Here is an 18701-nt window from a genome sequence, read left to right as displayed (position 1 = left end):
GAACTAAACACTGTGACAACGAACAGGGGATCGGGGAAGGGGAAAACTAAACCTAACTTCAATCACTGAGAAACAGGAGTATGGGGAGGGGGAGCTAACCCTAAAACTAGGACAACGCAGGGTGGACTCATGGCACGCAGTGAAGCTGTAAGACACTTTGGTGGGCAACTCGACACGGACTCGACGACAGGGACGAGGGAGGGGATACGCTGAGGACAACGCGGTGAGAAGGAGGCCAAGGATGACGCGAAACAAGGGGTAGAGAAGGTTAAAAACTGACGTGAAGGCGAACGGCGACGAAGGACTAAAACCTGACCTGAAGGGAAACGACGACGGTGGGGTACACGGCGGAGGTTGAGACGCTAATGGACGGACGACGGGGCGGGGGGGTAGAAGAACAACGAAGGGAAAAAGACACCAAACTAACCTATAATACTGAAGAAACCGAAAAACTAACCGGGAAGGGGGTGAAAGCAGGCTCGCCGGCGGCTAAGAGAGCGGTGCGCTCAGCCAGCCACCAGCGAGCCTGCTCGAGGCAGCACGGAGTGGGAGTTTTTTAGGGTTTTGAGGGTGTCGAGTATTATGAGAGAGAGAGAGGTTTTTTTTTTTTTGACTGATGAAGGATGTTGATTCCAATGATGTTTTTGTTGGGAATCATGAAAGTATCATGTTACTAATGTACATAATTATATTTACCCATTGGTTAGTTTATCCATTTCTAATCAAGTAAAGCTTGGTTTAATGGTAAAAGTTTGGCCTCATGACTTCAATTTCATGGGATCAAATTCCACTAGAGCTCTTTTGAGGTGAGGTTTTCATTACCTCCCTCCCAAGTAGTCTGACATGTAAATCTGACTGGTTAAACTTGTGTGAAGTGTCGATTTAGTAACATCCTTCATCTTACCTTACCTTAAAAAGATTACCCACACCTAGTACATACTTAAAAAATTAATTACTATTAAATTTTATTAGTAGGTTGTAAATTATTCACTGTATCAATCAAATTTTATCTGTTACAAACTACTACCTATGTTTCCTAAAGATCTTCCTTGTTACTGTTCCTATAGATACCAAGGAGGATCCATTTATGTGGGGTGTAAAGTGGGTAAAGTATGAGAGAGAAAGAGGTTAGAATAAATAAACAAATAAAAACGGGTTAAAGTAGGAGAGAGAAATAGAGTAAAATTTTATTAATAATGTAATGGTGGACCATATGATAGGGACATGAGAGGGCAAAAAGGGGAAAAATTTCCAAATAAGGAATAAAGTAAAAGAGGGAAGATCTTTTGGAAACGCACTTAAACGAAAAGAGGGAGATCTTTAGGAAACGGAGGGAGTAACAGTTTACATTTACAAAGTCAATCTACGCAATATATCAAAAGAAAATTATCAATGACAATCATGCTATCAAGTATTCCATTCATGAAATTATATGTTATTTTTACCTAAAGTATATGTTCTTTTATTTTTAATTATATGTTCATATACTGTGTTTTTTAAAAAAAAAACTATGTTATTGTTAATATTAGTAATCAATAATAATAATAATAATAATAATAATAATAATAATAATAATAATAATAATAATAATAATAATAATAATAATAATAATAATAATAATAATAACAATAATAATAATAATAATAATAATAATAATAATAATAATAATAATAATAATAATAATAATAATAATAGTAATGAAATACAAAATAATAATATTAGCAATAAAATACTCCCTCCGTTTCCTAAAGATCTTCCCACTTTCCGTTTAAGGGTGTTTCCAAAAGATCTTCCCACTTTTGCTTTATTCCTTATTTGGCAAAACAAATTTCCCTATTTACCCTCTCATGTCACTATCATATGGTCCACTATTACATTATTAATTCAATTTTACTCCTTTTTCTCTCCTACTTTAACCCCTTTTTATTTGTTTATTTATCTTAACCCCTTTCTCTCTCCTACTTTACTCACACCATGCCCCACACAACTTGATTTTCCTTGGTATCTGTAGGAACAGTAAATGGGAAGATCTTTAGGAAACGGAGGGAGTACAAAGTAATAATAATAATAATTATAATAATAATTATAATTGTTATTATTATTATTGAAAATTGTGATAGTTATAAAATGATTATAGTAATAGTAATACTAGTAATGAAATACAAAGTAATAATAATATTAGTTTTAAAATATTTTTTATAAAAGATTAGTTTTTTATGAGGGGTTATAAAAAAAGGAAAATTCTCAATAATAACCCTTAACTATGGTTCTTCCTCATTGGTAGCCAGACTTAATTTTAATTCTCAATGGTAGTCCTTTGTTTATGGTTATACTTGAGAAAGTGGTATTAATAGCCATTTGTTGTTATAAAGAGTTGATGAAAGGATTGTTTATAACCTAACTAGTTTCTGGACCCGTGCAAAAATGCACGGGAAGTTTATTTTTTGAGATAATTGTGTACATCAAATGTAATATCTGTAAATATTTTGCAACATATTTTGAAGCACTTAAAGTTCGCATGCAATATAAATCATGAAAATCTGAGGTAAAAAAAAATACATGTCAACAAAGTGGATGAAAATAAAAATTAATTATTGAGTAACATTAATAATAAGAGTATTTAACCAACATTTTGAAATACTTCTTTGTACACTACGTTCGTGGTAACATTTGATGTTCCACGTTCTTTATCAACTATTAAAATTTTCAAACCCTTCTTGCTAGTAACTCTTGATACGGCCACATAAAATTGTCCGTGGCTGAAAACAGACCGAGGAAGATATAGGCCAACATGAGAAAGTGATTGTCCTTGACTTTTATTGATTGTCATTGCAAAGCACACAACCAAAGGGAATTGTCTCCGTTGGAACTTGATGGGAAATTTTGTTGAGTCTGACGGAGTAAGCGTCATTCGTGGAATGAAGACCTTATTGCCCAAATTACTACCAGATACCACAATAGCCTCTATAATACGATCACCTAAGTGCTTAACGACCAATCTTGTGCCATTACATAGCCCAGAACTTTGATCAATATTCCTTAGGAGCATCACTGGTGCTCCAACCTTCAGTCGTATACTATGGTTTGGTAATCCTCCGCATTTTATTGTATTTAGGAACTCTGTTGAATACATCTCATGAATTCCAAAATTTCCTTCCTCCACTGAAATTGCATCTGAACTCAAGTAAGCTCTTTCTTCACCTGGCAATTGAGATAACACGTGATCGTTAACCGTCTCAGCAATTTCATTGGTCGGAGCAAGAATAGCTCTTTCTTGAAAATAACTTGGTTCCCAAATGTGATCCTTTATGTCAGGATATGTGCTTTCTACTATTGCCGCAATAGGGTCATCTCCCCCATCTACCAACATTTCATGGGGTATTTCAATATCGGCCTCACCATCATTTAGATCTCCGACTTTGCCATCTCCAACATTGAGTATCCAATCTGAAAATTCTCTAATTTCATCAACATTTGAATTACTTGAACCTGTTGTGAGGCGCATGTTCTTTGTCAGCCTAAGTACTTGGCAAAAGTCCCATAAGTAAGAACTATTTATTGCCGAGAAGACAATGTCTTGTCTGCTTCCTTTAGGCACCACGGGTAATATTTGTCTTAAATCACCACCAAAAACTACAACCTTGCCACCAAATGGGATATCTTGATTTGCAGGATTCACAGACTGCATAACATCCTTTAAACTCCTATCTAGAGCTTCAAAGCAGTATTTATGCATCATCGGAGCTTCATCCCATATGATTAACTTTGTCTTCATAAGGAGTCCGGTTAAGTCCGAGCCTGGCTTAATGCCAACACATGTTGAGTTCTCAGCAACATTTAACGGAAGTCCAAACCTGGAATGAGCAGTTCTTCCTCGGGAAGCAATAAAGAAGCTATTCCGCTTGATGCGACTGGCAAAACGATATCTCCTTTACGCCTTAATGAGGCACACAACAATCTCCAAAGATACGTCTTACCTGTTCCTCCGTATCCATATACAAAGAACACCCCTCCTTTTCCTCGTGATACAGCTGACATAATTTCATTGTAAATTCCACGTTGCTCAGTTGTTAATCCTTGAAACAGTCACTGGAACTCCTCTTCTAACTTCCCTCGGTCATAGGAAAGCTCGTCCATTATCATTTTGTTTTGACCGTCTTCTATGATCAGATCATTAGGATATGACATTTCGCTGAATTTACGTAATGTGCTGCCATTACTTTGTAGCTTAGCTTCAATGTCTGCTAGCGCAAAGTTTTGCAGTTGTTCATCACTTAGGCGCAAATCTGATAACCATTTTCATTCGTAATTGAAAAGGGTTAAAATATTATAAAATACAAATAGATTAATATTTTTACAAACAATAGTGAGTAATATTTGAATACCTTTGTCTTGTAGGAGTCTGCGTTGCCTGTGAAGGATATCATCAGAAAGAAGGTGCCATGTCTTTTCCCAGATAAGATTAGGCTTTGTCAGACTACACGACAATAGGAGCATGCAAAAAAGATTACGTAAATGTTGTCCCGATTCTCTGAAGCTTGCTTCTATTATGGCATCAACATACTCTTTGTCATCATCTAACAAACCCCTAACATAACATGCTTCTTTAAACGTTGGATGTAGTACCCCATCAACAACGCGTATGTCTTCGTAACATGTTGCACCTTTCACAAAATTCAACAATGTCCTTAAGTAGAATTTTTCACCTGCTCCAGGGTTTACATGATAGATTCTTCCTATGGAAAAACCTTGTTTTCTGGGTGTCCACTCACGTTCCTTTTGCTGCCAGACAAATTTTGTTGGGAATTCAATGTAGCTTAATTCTCGAGCCTCAGCATATTTTTTGTTGCACTCCATCCAGCCAGAAATTTCGTTCGCTCAATGCCAGGTCTTTCAAGGACATCTCCTAAATGATCTTCATCAGTGAAAACAACAGTCTGCTCGTTAGGTAGATGAAAACTTAGACGTTCGACAGCTGGAGTTCTGTAATGAATCGGGAACCCGAATATCCTCCACATGGCTTCACATGGGGATATGTAACGACAATCATAATACATTTTAATTTCATCAATTTGTTCGGGATCATCAGAGTTTTGCCGGTTTTGATATGCTGCTGCTCTACTCTATCGTACCCCTTATTTATATACTTGAACAAATACTTGATGGACCTAGATTGGTTGCACCACTCGACATTTATATGTGCACGATACTTACAAAGTAATTCACGATTATGAGGGACAACATATCCATTGTCAAGCATAACGCCATTTTTTTCAACATTGACTCCAGTATCTCTTCTCCTGTACACAGGATACCGTCTTCATCAATTGTTGTTTGTTCAGTGAATTTCTTTGGAAAATGCTTCGTGCACTTCTTATCTGTCGTGCATGGAGCATTGTGATTCAAAGCACCGCAAGGACCGTGCATCATAAACTCAGAGACAACATCGTATAATTCTGGATTTTTATCCTTGTCCGGAAGTTCAGCACATATAATTTTGTTTATTGCTTCGGCATCAGGAAACTTATCGTTACGATGCAAGAAAAGAAGTATATGTGCGTGTGGCAGACCACGTTTTTGAAATTCCACTGTATAAACAACTACAAAGCAAAATAATATGATATGTTCAACAAATTAGTAACACATATGTCTACATTAATATATTAGGTAAAAAAGTCATAGCCAGTATATAGTAATCATAAGAAGTTTGTAGTTCAATATCTCATTACCAGCTCTAACTCTGCCAAATATATTGTGGTCCTTCAAATCCTTAACCAACTGATCGAGTTTCATCTTAAAGACTCGACATATTACGTCAGGCCTATCTTCCGGTCTTAACCCCCTCTTTTACACAAATCGATTGATTTCTGGCCACTTTGGATTACATGTGAACGTTATAAACAAATCTGGGTAACCATACCATCTACAAATGGCCATTGCATCTTGATAGTTTTCCCTCATGTAACTATGTCCTCCAGTGAATGAAGCGGGTATGACTATACGACTACCGGTTGATGAACCTTCCGTATCTCCTCGATCTGCTGCACCTCGTAAATTCTTCACATTATCAGCCCTGAAACTCTTCTGATTATTTTTCACAAACGACAACCTTTCTGCCTCCATCATTGTATAACCATCAACACAAAATTGTTGACATAATCTTCGAGAGAGCAATATAGTTGGTGCTTCATTTTGACGATCTTGCATGCGATATGCAAAGAACTCTCTCATAGTAAGTCTATCCCTTTTTTTTGAATCACCGCTAGGTAGAGCCTTATCTCGATGTGAAATATCAATTCGATATCCATCCTCACCATATGGAAAAGAAGAGGATATTGTAGAGGCAAATAGGCAGGATGAAGTTCGGATATTTTCTTAATTTGCCATTTTGATATTCAACAATAATATCTCTTTTATCTGCGGTATCAACATCTCCAACTATCAAGGCAGCCACTTCTGATGTTGTCGGCAGATTGTATGTCCTTCCATCAGATGTCCTCTTTCCAATTAGCTTCAGCTTAACATTATCACACACGTCAGTCTTAAAGCGATCTCGTGCCATCCTAAAGTTTTTTGTGAGGGGATTGTGTTCATCGATCATATTTTGTATTTCCGCAATTAGTTGGTCTTCAAAATTATCAGGATTACCAGAGCGTCCACTATGAAAAAAAAATTACATACATTATAGTCCCGAATGAAATGCATGGTAGATATATATGAATTACGACAAAAAACGAATAGATTATGTTATACCTTACAGCAGTTTTTCTATTGTCAATTTCATGTTCCGTATCATATATGTATAACTGAGAAAACTTTGGACGCCCACCCTGAGTTGGCAACAAACTTCCAATTAAATGGTGATTCTGCCCACCTATTTTGAAATTATATGGTCCACGTCCCTGCTCAGGTGGTGCTTGGATTTTCCCACCCATCGACGTAAATGAATGCATCATATTATATGGTCTGATATTCTCAATGAAGTGTTTGCTTCGTGGATGGTTTCCTTCTAGCAGATTTATCAAGAGTTGTGGAGGACGACGCAATAAAGGGAGTTGAACTTTCCCTTGCATACAACAAAGGGAAAACTTTGGCTTGTTTGTTTTGCCTCGTTTATTTGTTCTTTCTTCAAACCACATCATCGCTCCACAATGCTCACACTCCCATATTGGATCCCCAATATCCCAATAAGCTAAACGTAAATAATTATTAATTGAGTTAGGTGCAAAAGTAAAATAAACCACGTAATATAAACTACTTATCAATTTATGATAAAAAATCAACTTCATATACACATGTAAATGAATCATATATACATACCTGATACATCGTTTGCATGGTCTGTGTTATGTACCTCGTGATTATTTTCTGTACATATTAGATGGTGTTAATACTTTATGAAGAAAACTATTGAAATTTATATATTCAAACTGCACAAATAATTAAAAAATTGTTATAAGACAACATAGGCAAAATGTATAATTAAAATACCTAAATCAGTTTGAGGACGTTCTTGCTTTGAATTACATTTTTTCCGGATCTGAATGCTAAACTTGTTTCGTCTGATTGAAACAGATTTATTTCGCGCACTTCATTTGCTTCAATAAAACAACACCACTTAATGTGATTTTTTGTTTTTCTTTGAAAACTATGACATTAGGTTGTGACTAATTATAAATTAATGTGGAACATTGATATGTGTATAAATAAACAACAAAAAAAATAACATCTATTGTATAATAAAACATACCGAAATTCCGTTTTTCATTTAATATGAGCCTTCGTTTTTGCCTTGCAATCTTCGATATATATTGTTTAGCTTTATGACAAAAAAATTTGTTGTTGTTAATTAAAATAACATGAAAAAAACTATAAGTGTGTTGCAAGGGAAAGACACTTAATAACTCACAAATTCTTGAACAATCTATGTATTTAATTTTTATTCAACACATTAAATGGCACAAGGATAATATAACTCATACCATTCTGCGGGGCACCTTTTTGAGGGTAACTCTTTTCACTTGTGATGGTTGGATAAATGCACGCTTCCTCAATATCTTTATGAATAGTTGAGAAAACACCATCCAAGTTAGTAAACAACATAATTTAAATTAACATAGTATATTTTGATTTTCATAATGAAATACAACTCACGTTAATATTTTATATTTAAGTACTTACTTGTGGAATGCTTCACATTCATTAATGCCCTTCGTTTGTGCTTGTTAACCTTTGTAGTTTGGTAGTCTCCTTCAGAAATGATAATATCAAAAACTAAAATATCTATATATATATATATAAAGCTAAGTACATAATGCTTATTTGTCAAGCTAATATCAATTCCGCCAAATGTCGTCTCCACAATTATCCTCACATTTTCAATGCCACGTGTCGTCTCTATCTCTAAATTTGCTGATGGGTAGACTCCAGAATCAATCCATGCATGTGCCATGGTCATATAAGTTTTGGAAATTAAAAGTAATTGGATCAGTTATAGTAAATTGATTATAAAAGGTAATAATTTGGTTCCTTAAATCAAGGAAAGATTGATTTGGTTGAAAAAAAATTATTATATTTAACTTCCCTTTTCATTTGCCAAATCAATGGATTGTATAAAATGTCTTGATTAAGGACAAGATTGTTCAACACCAAAAAAAAGAGGCAAAATTGTGTTCCTCGAGAGAAATGCAGGAGATTTTAAAACTTTCTGCAGTTATATATATACGATATTATTATGCAGAATTTTTCGAGGCACCATTGCACACACAAAATAAGGGTATTCCAGCAATAGATACAGAATAGGATAGAAAACTGGAGAGTAGAGCGAAAAAGAACATGCAACACTCAACAATTAACCGTTGTCCGATCGCTGGTGGCAGAACTCTGGTGGAAGTACCGGTGGCTTCAAGTTCGACAAAAAAAGCTGAGAAAAATATAGTTGTGCAAATGAAAATGAGTTGGACTTAAGAGAGTCCCAATTGAGAAAATTGGTTTAGATATTAAGAAAAAGATTTTTTTGGTGAATAATCTGGAAGATCTAGGATGGTGGATTGATTGAAATCAGGTTCGTATCATTTGGTGAACTTCATTGAAGAAATAGGAAATGGATTTCTAAATATTATATGGAGAAAAGAAAACGGGACAACATTCTAAAGAATAGAGAGAGAAAAGGAGAAATTGTTTTACTATATATTTGTAATACTAATACTGAGTACTATAATAAAAAGCTTTTTTTAGGATAGTATAATACAAAGCTAGGATAATTAAAGAAATTTTATGTTATTGAGGTACACCAATAACTACGAAGATAAAATACTTAATTGATATATTGGGAATGATATTCATCTTTGCAGATAAAGTGAGGTAAATGAAATGAGAAATGGTAGACCTGTAACTTAATAAGTTACGGACTTTTATTTTTAGAGGATAAGTTATTGACTTAATCATTCACACTATATCAATCAAGCATATATTGAATCAATCAACCACCTTAAGCATTGTGAATTTTTGCCATAAATAAGACAAGTTAGGGAATGTTATCTTTGGCATAAAACAGCTGAACTGAACTGAACTGAGCTGAATTTAATTAAACTGAATTGAATTTAATTGAATGTAATAAATATATAAATAATATTTAAACAATAATAATATGAATATTAAATAATAATTATAATGATAAGTAATAATAATAGTATTTGGATATTTTTAAATGATAGTTATGAATAACTAATATTAATAATCATAAAATAATAATAATAATAATAATTAATGATAATAATTAAAGATACTAATGATAATTAATAATTATTTTATATTATTTGTATTAATATATTAATAAATGATGATGATTATATCATAACAATAATAAATAAGAAGTAAATTGAACTTACTATTTTAATAATTAGATTTAATAATATAATAATATTTACTAATAAAAAGAATGATTTAGTCGGATGCGTAAAATTACATCATAAACCATTTTGACGCAATTTGATTGGTTTATGGGCTAAAAAACGTGGCTTTATTTGTGTTTTTTACCTAAATCATATTCCTTCTAATAAATAGTAACTAGAATTTTTTGCACGCGATGCGTGCTTGAATTTTTTTCGAAACAGAAACTTGATTTTCTTTTGCATAAGAGACAAAATTTGAACATTAAACATACAAAGTTTTATTGTTTTTAGTTGCAAAATTTAATTGGTTTAGTTTCTATCACTTAAGTCTCTCACCATTCTTTTTGTTTTTTTACTTTTCAAAGTTAGATTCTATAAACAAAATATAAATTTTATTGAATTTATTAATGATTTCTAATATTATAATTTTTTAGTTGATTTTTGAATTAAGTACAATACTTCATAAATTGTAAAGAAATTGCACACTTTGATTTCAAGTCAATTTTTTCATAGATTGTAGTTTGTAAGTGAATTTTCAAGTTTTTATAAAGTTTTCTCATTTTAGTGATTTGCATAACGTAAATTATGCAATTTTATGATTTTAGTTGACTTGTGAGTGATTGTTATAATTATATTTTTGGTATTTTTGTTTGAAGCCCCCTTTGATTTGTAAGTGAATACTCCCTCCGTTTCCTAAAGATCTTCCCACTTACTGTTCCTACAGATACCAAGGAAAATCAAGTTGTGTGGGGCATGGTGTGAGTAAAGTAGGAGAGAGAAAGGGGTTAAGATAAAAAACAAATAAAAAGGGGTTAAAGTAGGAGAGAGAAAGAGAGTAAAATTGAATTAATAATGTAATAGTGGACCATATGATAGTGACATGAGAGGGTAAATAGGGAAATTTATTTTGCCAAATAAGGAATAAAGCAAAAGTGGGAAGATCTTTTGGAAACACCCTTAAACGGAAAGAGGGAAGATCTTTAGGAAACGGAGGGAGTATGTAATTTAGAATGGGAAGGGGGGCAAAATAGGCATTTCAAAAGAGGACATCATTGCTCCCCTCCTTCCCTTATATAATAGAGATAATAATGAGTAAATCTATAATAAACAAAATAATAATAATAATAATAATACTTAATAATAGTGATATAAAAATAAATAATAATAATAAGAGTAATTAGTAAAATAATTAGACCAACATAATAATAATATTTAACAAAATGGTTATAAAAGAATGGAGCTGAACAGAACTGAACTGAAAATAAGCTGGGGAGAATAGGCCCTTAGGGCCTGTTCACTTCGGCATAAAACAGCTGAACTGAACTAATCTGAGCTGAACTGAACTAAATTAAATTGAATTCAATTAAACTGAATTAAATTAGATTGAATGTAATAAATATATAATTAATATTTAAATAATAATAATATGAATATTAAATAATTATTATAATATAATGATAAGTAATAATGAATAATTAATAATGAATAATAATAATAGTATTTTCGGATATTTTTAAATGATATTTATAAATAAATAATATTAATAATCATAAATTAATAATAATAATGATAATAATGATAATTAATAATTATTATTTTATATTATTTATTAGTGTATTAATACTTGATGATTATATAATAACAATAATATCTAAGAAGTAAATTAATATTACTATTTTAATAATTAAATTTAATAATATAATAATATTAATTAATAAATATAATGATTGGGTCAGACCACGTAAAATTGCATCTTAACCCGTTTTGAAGCAATTTGATTGGGTTATGGGCTAAAAAAGTGAGTTTATTTGTGCTTTTGACCTAAACCATATTCCTCCTAACAATAATAGTAATAATAATGAGTAAAGCTATAATAAACAAGAAAAATCCTACTACTAATTATAGATAATAGTAATAATAATGAGTAAGGCTATAATAAACAAGAAAAATTAGTTAAAGTTAAATAATGAACCTAAGAAGGTCCATTTTTTTAGGGCCGATTTTAAGAAAAAAAGAAAAATCCTACTACTAATTATAGATAATTCACAAGTCATAATCTTGCAGCACAAGGGTCGTAAGCCAGTTTTAAACAATTCTCATTACAATATTCTAAATTTTTTAATCTCAAGGCCATAATAAATATTTTAACCTAAAATTCCGAGATACACCTCATTCACGAGTATGTTAACATGAAATATAGAAGTTTGAAACTGGTCTACAATTCAATTCTAAAAATCGAAAATAATATGGAAAAAAACAAGTCATATGGTGATTAAGAAATAGAAGGCAAATCAAGACAAAAACATGCCATATTTAAAATAATTTTTTCACTTAGAGATTTAGAGATAACCTCATTCATTGTGATGAAAATCATGCTATATAAAACTTTGAGATTGTTCTTTAATACAACTTGGATAATCATATCATACAAAAAATAAAAATCTATAATAAGATAGTAATAAGAGAGAGGGGTTGAGCGAGACTGCAAAAAGCAAGGAGTGAAAGTTGTTGCATGATTGAGTGCTACAAGTAGCGCACATATGAGCCTCTGAATAAAACAATGGGCAAAACAAAAGCTTCTTCATTCAACTATTTTTGTTTAAAAAAATACTTTTTTTGCTAAGCAAGTAATTATATTAATTAGAGCAAACATTACAACCTAAAACCAACTAAGAGGAAGCGAACAAAAAAAAGTGTTGGTTGATCACATGTTTTATCATGACATTAGCTACATCAACCACTGAACATACGGGTCATAAGTCAATTTTGAAATTTATTTTTAATACACGATATGATTATGAAAACTTGAAATCAATCAGCTACTACTCAAATCATGATTTTATGAGAAACATCCTAAAATCTTAAATTTATAAACAAAGTATTCCCCCGCATTTTAATGTGTTTTTTGTTTCATTTACATATTTATAATTGTATATATCATGATTACAAGATTTTAAAAGTTTAAAAATGTTGTAACGAAGGATTTTTATATGTATTATATAATTTCACATCTTATATTATTTTAATCTTAAATAAATAGATTCTAATAATTACGGATTTAATATATTTCGAATAAAAACAACTACATAATATACAAAACAATTGTTGTACATTATACACGGCTCCAAATCATTTCTACATAAACCTCCCGTGCATTTTTGCACGGGTGAAAAGCTAGTTATTTTTTATAGCACAAAAACTCCTATTTGTTTTAATATAACGTTGATCTCAAATAACAATTTTCATTTTGTCTTATTATATACTCACCAGTGGAAATGTTGCCGACGGATGGTACATCAATATTGAGCATGTTGGCAGCTGGATGTAATTGATTTTCTTTGTCTGAAAAATAACTTTCACCTGTACGAAGAATGACATATATATTATAATCAAACAATCATTAATATTATTGTATTATTTCATGGTGATATGGATTTATAAGAAACCATTACTATTTGTGATTTGTCTTGTATGGAGACCGAAACCGCTTCTTGCTTCTAAGCTTGTTGGTGTGCAAATTTATATTCAAGAAAATTGGAAATATAGTTAGAAATAGAATTAGCTATACAACAATTATTTTTGGTAACAACACTAATGATATGCGCATTACAATGGAGGCTATTTGTAAGACAACTAATTTGAGTAATAGAACTTTTGTCGTTTCTCATTGTGTTTTCCGGTGAACGAACTCGACCATCACGCCGTTCTTTCAATATTATCTTCCTTTTTTGTCTTGCAATCTTCGCTAACTCGCTATGTGCTGAACTGATATTCATAAGCCCTATTTTTAAAGAAGAATGCTTGAGAATTGTATAGCTAAATTGATTGAGAAAAACTTTCAACATAATCACACAACAAATCATATTTTGTTCCCACACTCACCATTAGTAATGTTGCTTAGCGGTGTTAGATCTCTACGAAAAAAATTTGTAGGTGTATGTAGAGCTGTCAGTTTGGTTAATAAACTGCTGGTTGAACTGAATAAACTGAAATTTAAACTGAATTAAACTGAACTGAGAATAACTGTAACTGAAATCAACTGAAAAATGCTAAACTGAAACTGAAATAAACTGTAAATGAAAAACCAAAACTGAACTGCAACTGAACTGAAACAAACTGTAACTGAAAATAACTGTGAAAAACTGAAAAGTTGATTGATCAACTGAACTGAACTGAACTGAATATGTAACTGAATTAACTGAACTGATTCAAACTGAAACTGAAACTGAACTGAATTGAAACCGAAACTGAACTGAAACCCATTTAAATTGAAATTGTTAGAAACGAATTTCTAACTCTAACAAACTGAATTTACATATTACCTAAATTTATTATAGTATTCGAATTCACGAAATTTATGATGATATTATTAGCACTCACATAAATTTATGATAATATTATATTATTAATATAAAGTTATGACATTATCACTTTATTTCATTATAAAATGATATATTCAAATCTATTAAACCTTTTATTTTATTTCATTGAAAATTTGAACCACAAGTCCACAACACATTTGACACAAATCGTTAATAATTTCTCAGTTCTCATTACATGATCTTTTCAGACCAAAGATATTACACATTTACCATTCTCATTAAGATGATTTCACAACATATCCATCATAAATACATATCAAAAACCTTAAATTAATATTTAAATAATATTTATAAATAAACTTTCAGTTGAAAATGTTATCTCAAACCTTTAGATAGTTTGAATGTTATGGGCTTTAAAGAACATTCACACTAAACTTACTATAAATAAAAAAAATTTAATGAAGAGAGAAAATTAGGACAAAATTTCCAATGTATATAACCTCTAATATTCATATTTTACAATCTAAACTAACTATACAAAAATCATAAATTAAATACATTACAAGAAAGATTAAACTACACTACATCTTCTGTCCTCCATTAGAGGAGCTGCCTTGTGCCTTCTACTATTTCTTGCTAATAAGAAGAACAAAAACACAATTAGAACACAAATTTTTAATTAACTTGATACAGAAAAAAAAAACTTAATATGAAAAAATAAAGCAAACTAATTACCTTGACTTACCATTGCATGTCCAAAAAAGAAACTTACCATTGACTGTGAAAATATTAATATTTCTAATGTATTGGGCTCTCAGATCAGATAACAAAGATTCACAAAGCTCGAAAGCCCAACTTTGTTACATGAAAAATATCATCATCGAGCACTGTCCCGAATTATTCCCACAACAAATCAATTTTAGTGCATCCAGCAAGGAAACCTATGGGCATCTCTTTTATTTAAACCCAAAAAAACCCCAAAAAGAAGAGTTCCCAAGCATAGGAATCCAAGGGTCACAACCAAAAAAGATAGGTTAGGAAATCTTTCGGGACTTTATTCATCAAGCTCAACAGAATATAGGGACAGCCGGACAGCATATCTTTATCAAAAACCAGCTCAACGGACATAATATACCATTACCAATAACCAGCCCAACAAAACAAAAGGGGCATAATACTCAAGCTCAACAGAATACCTCAAAAGAGAGAGTTCCAAAGCATAAGAATCCAAGAATCACAACCAAAACTAATGGTTAAATAAACCATTCAAGAAATTCTTCTTGAAACTCATTAACACCTCAAGGCAAACAACCAAACCAACAATTACAAAATTCAGTACCATGGAACTGAACCAGCCAACCAATGTAGTAAAAAACAGGCCCAACACAACAAAAGGGGCTCATTTCATGTAAAACATAGTCTACTATTAACCAAACTAAGAGATGCTTGCAAAGAAGATTTCATTTCATTATGTTGTACATGACAATATCTTAATATTGTATTCCTAGTAATGTGTTTAACATTCGGATTAAGGTAAGAATGCAATTCTCTAAGTTTCTCATGCTCAACTATTCTAAGTGAATATGCATGGCACATTATAGCTTCAGCAAACATTTTGCAATAAGTCTTTTGATCAAACACAGAACACACATCAGGATTTTCAGCTTTGTGTTTTAAATAAGCATGACACTTTTCAATGTGATTAGAAGCATTAGAAGTACCATAAGAAGGGTCAGCACAGTATTTTGCAACATTGCAATACTTACAAGTAGCCTGAGGCATAACCTTACCATCTTTACCTTCCACCATGGAAAAAGTGTAATGATTCCATATGGGAGCCCTACGCTTACCTTCCGGTGGAGAAGACCTCTTCCTTTTTTTTTTGCTTGACACAACAGGAGAAGTCTCAATTATGGTCCTATTGGACCCAATAGTCTCAATCTCCTCTACAAACAACAATAAAGAAAATCAGAAATGCATAAAATAAATAAAACAGAAAATGAAAATACCCAATGTAAAAAAATATACCTAGGGAAAAACCAGGTGGTGGACCAAGTGAATCAGGATCCATAAGTATGATTCTGGAAAACATTTTAAATTGGTCAAGTAACAAGTTAACAACCATAAACATAATACTAAAAAAACAGATAAAAGAAATAAATAAGCCTAGGTGAAGTGAGACTAGGGCAGAATAAACAACAGCAAAGACAAAAGAATCAACAAAAAAAACAGAAAAAAGAAATACACAAGGCTATGTCAACTGAGACTAGGGCAATTTAACAACAGCAAAACCAAAAACTTCAAAAAAAAAAATCAGATAAAGACATAGGTCAGGGTCAGATGGGTCCGGGTCAGGGTCAGATGGGTCCTGGTTAGGGTCAGATGGGTCCGGGTCAGGGTCAGATGGGTCCGGGTCAGATGGGTCAGATGGGTCCGGATCAGATGGGTCAGATGGGTCTGGGTCAGATGGGTCCGAGTCAGATGGGTCCGAGTCAGATGGGTCCGGGTCAGATGGGTCTGGGTCAGGGATAGATATTAAGTAAACAACCCTAAAATATTAATTAAAAAACCCTAAAGTATGATCTAAAAATTCGAATAAAATTATGTAAAAAAACAAAACAACAATAACATATGAGCCATAAAAAATTAAAATTTTAGATCTAAAGCAGAAATAAAATTTTCAGATTCTAATTTCTAAGTCATAGACTATAAAATATCTACTGAATAGTGAATATTCTATAATATATAAATAAAGCAAAAAAAAAACATAAAAGTAAAAAACCTAAAACATTCCAATCTAAGAAACAATCATAAAATATTCGGATCATGTATAAAATATCAACTCAAAATTAAATATATATTAAAAAAAATATAAAATCTTTAGAACTAAGCCATAAAAGAAATAAAAAAAAACTCCTAAAACTTTCGGATCTAAGCAACCTAGATAAACAATCGACAGGAAATTCTATAAAAATAATTAAATAGCCATAATAGTGCATGAAACATGATGGAAACTTAAAAAAAAAACATAAAACGTTATAGATCGAAGACATAAAATTAAAAAAAAAAAATCTTTCAGATCTAAGGCACAAAGAAGCAGATAACGTTCAAATAACAAAAAACATGAAATTTTAACAAAAAAAAAACCGAAAACGAAGAATACACATAACCTTCGTTGAAGCCTTCAAAGTTTAAACGCCTTTAAATACGAAATCCGCCGTCGTCGTTAAGCCCACCTTTGTTTCCGCCGTTAAGCCCACCGTCGTTGTTTCCCACCGTCGTTAACTCCGCCGTCGTCGCTGCGCGCCAGAAAATGTGGAGGAATTTAGTGTATATTTAGAGGTGAGAGAATTAGGGTATAAATTTCGAAATTGAAAGAGGATCGCATTTTGATGACAAGATTTTGTGAAGAGAAAGAGATGAAAAGATTTTGAGAAGAGAAAGAGATGAGAAAATTTGTGTGTGAGAGAGAAAAGATTTTGTGTGAGAGAATTGAGTGTGAGCAGTTGAGCACCTTGGCTTCAGCTCTTGATTGTCGTCGTTTTAGTTAGGTCATTAGGGTTAGGGTTCGAAACTTTGAATGACTGAATGAGGGGAGGAAGCTGAATGTGTTCTATATATAGTGAGTAGAGTCGGTCATTAGGGTTAGGGAGTTGGGTCTCTTGGGTTCATTTAAACGGGCCGGCCCATAAACTCGACATTTGTTTTTATTATTATTATTATTATATTATTATTATTATTATTATTATTATTATTATTATTATTATTTTATTCAATAACAATTTGTTACTTGTTGCATACTTGCATGAATTAAAATAAATACTTTTGCTACGAAATTAGTGTTACATGGAGACGATTAATTTAAATGGTGTCTTGACTTATTTAATTAAACTTTTGGCTTACATTAATGAATTGATGTTATCTGATAACATATTATTTTATTTCAATTGTTTAACTTTAATGAGTTCATTGACTTAAAAGGATCAAATTACAAAGACCGTTGTTATGTTCAACAGAGAATACAAAGTATATAAGACTATAAGAGTATAAAGTATCTTTGACATAAGTCTTGTAAACATAATACAAATTATTTCATAATACAAAGTATCTTTACCCTCCCCTAAAAAAAAAAAGTATCTTTACCCCAAAAAATTAATGTAAATCATATACAATACACCAATTAACTTATCAACTTGTATCAATATATAATGCAATAACATTAATCAGTATACATTAGTCTTATGCAATAACAAGTTATTTCAATTTGTTTAAGTGTTTAGATGTATTCACATATATAACATATAATCGAATAAGGTATAACAACTTCACTTATCAACTTGTTTTGCTTTAGTAATATGTTTTGTATTTGCGACACATAAAGCTCGACCAAGGTTCATTTTGATAGATCAATGCCCTTTTCAGTTACATTGTAAGCTTACATTGATACATTATATAATCGAGTATTAACTTGGTTCACTTAAATTAA

General features: G+C 31.7%; 1 protein-coding gene across 1 annotated transcript; it reads right to left on the bottom strand.

The window, feature by feature from the left end:
• Window positions 1-2620: 2620 nt before the first annotated feature.
• Window positions 2621-6231, bottom strand: LOC125494157 (uncharacterized). Its single transcript, XM_057396081.1, has 6 exons — window positions 5886-6231; window positions 5215-5600; window positions 4565-4782; window positions 4386-4477; window positions 4091-4286; window positions 2621-3911 (listed from the first exon to the last, which is right to left on the bottom strand). Exons 1-6 carry the CDS (start codon window positions 6229-6231, stop codon window positions 2621-2623), a joined length of 2529 nt encoding a protein of 842 aa, XP_057252064.1.
• Between the last annotated feature and the right edge of the window lie 12470 nt (window positions 6232-18701).

Source organism: Beta vulgaris, chromosome 1 (genome assembly GCF_026745355.1).
Source record: "Beta vulgaris subsp. vulgaris cultivar EL10 chromosome 1, EL10.2, whole genome shotgun sequence".
Taxonomy (NCBI): Eukaryota; Viridiplantae; Streptophyta; class Magnoliopsida; order Caryophyllales; family Amaranthaceae; genus Beta; species Beta vulgaris.
This window is presented reverse-complemented; position numbering and strand designations above follow the sequence as displayed.

Coding starts and splice junctions, on each gene's coding strand:
- LOC125494157 (XM_057396081.1), bottom strand. CDS start 6,231: ATGAGAGAGTTCTTTGCATATCGCATGCAAGATCGTCAAAATGAAGCA. Junction 4,287..4,385: donor CAGACTCCTACAAGACAAAG/GTATTCAAATAT, acceptor AATGGTTATCAG/ATTTGCGCCTAAGTGATGAA. Junction 3,912..4,090: donor AAGTTAGAAGAGGAGTTCCA/GTGACTGTTTCA, acceptor TCGTTTTGCCAG/TCGCATCAAGCGGAATAGCT.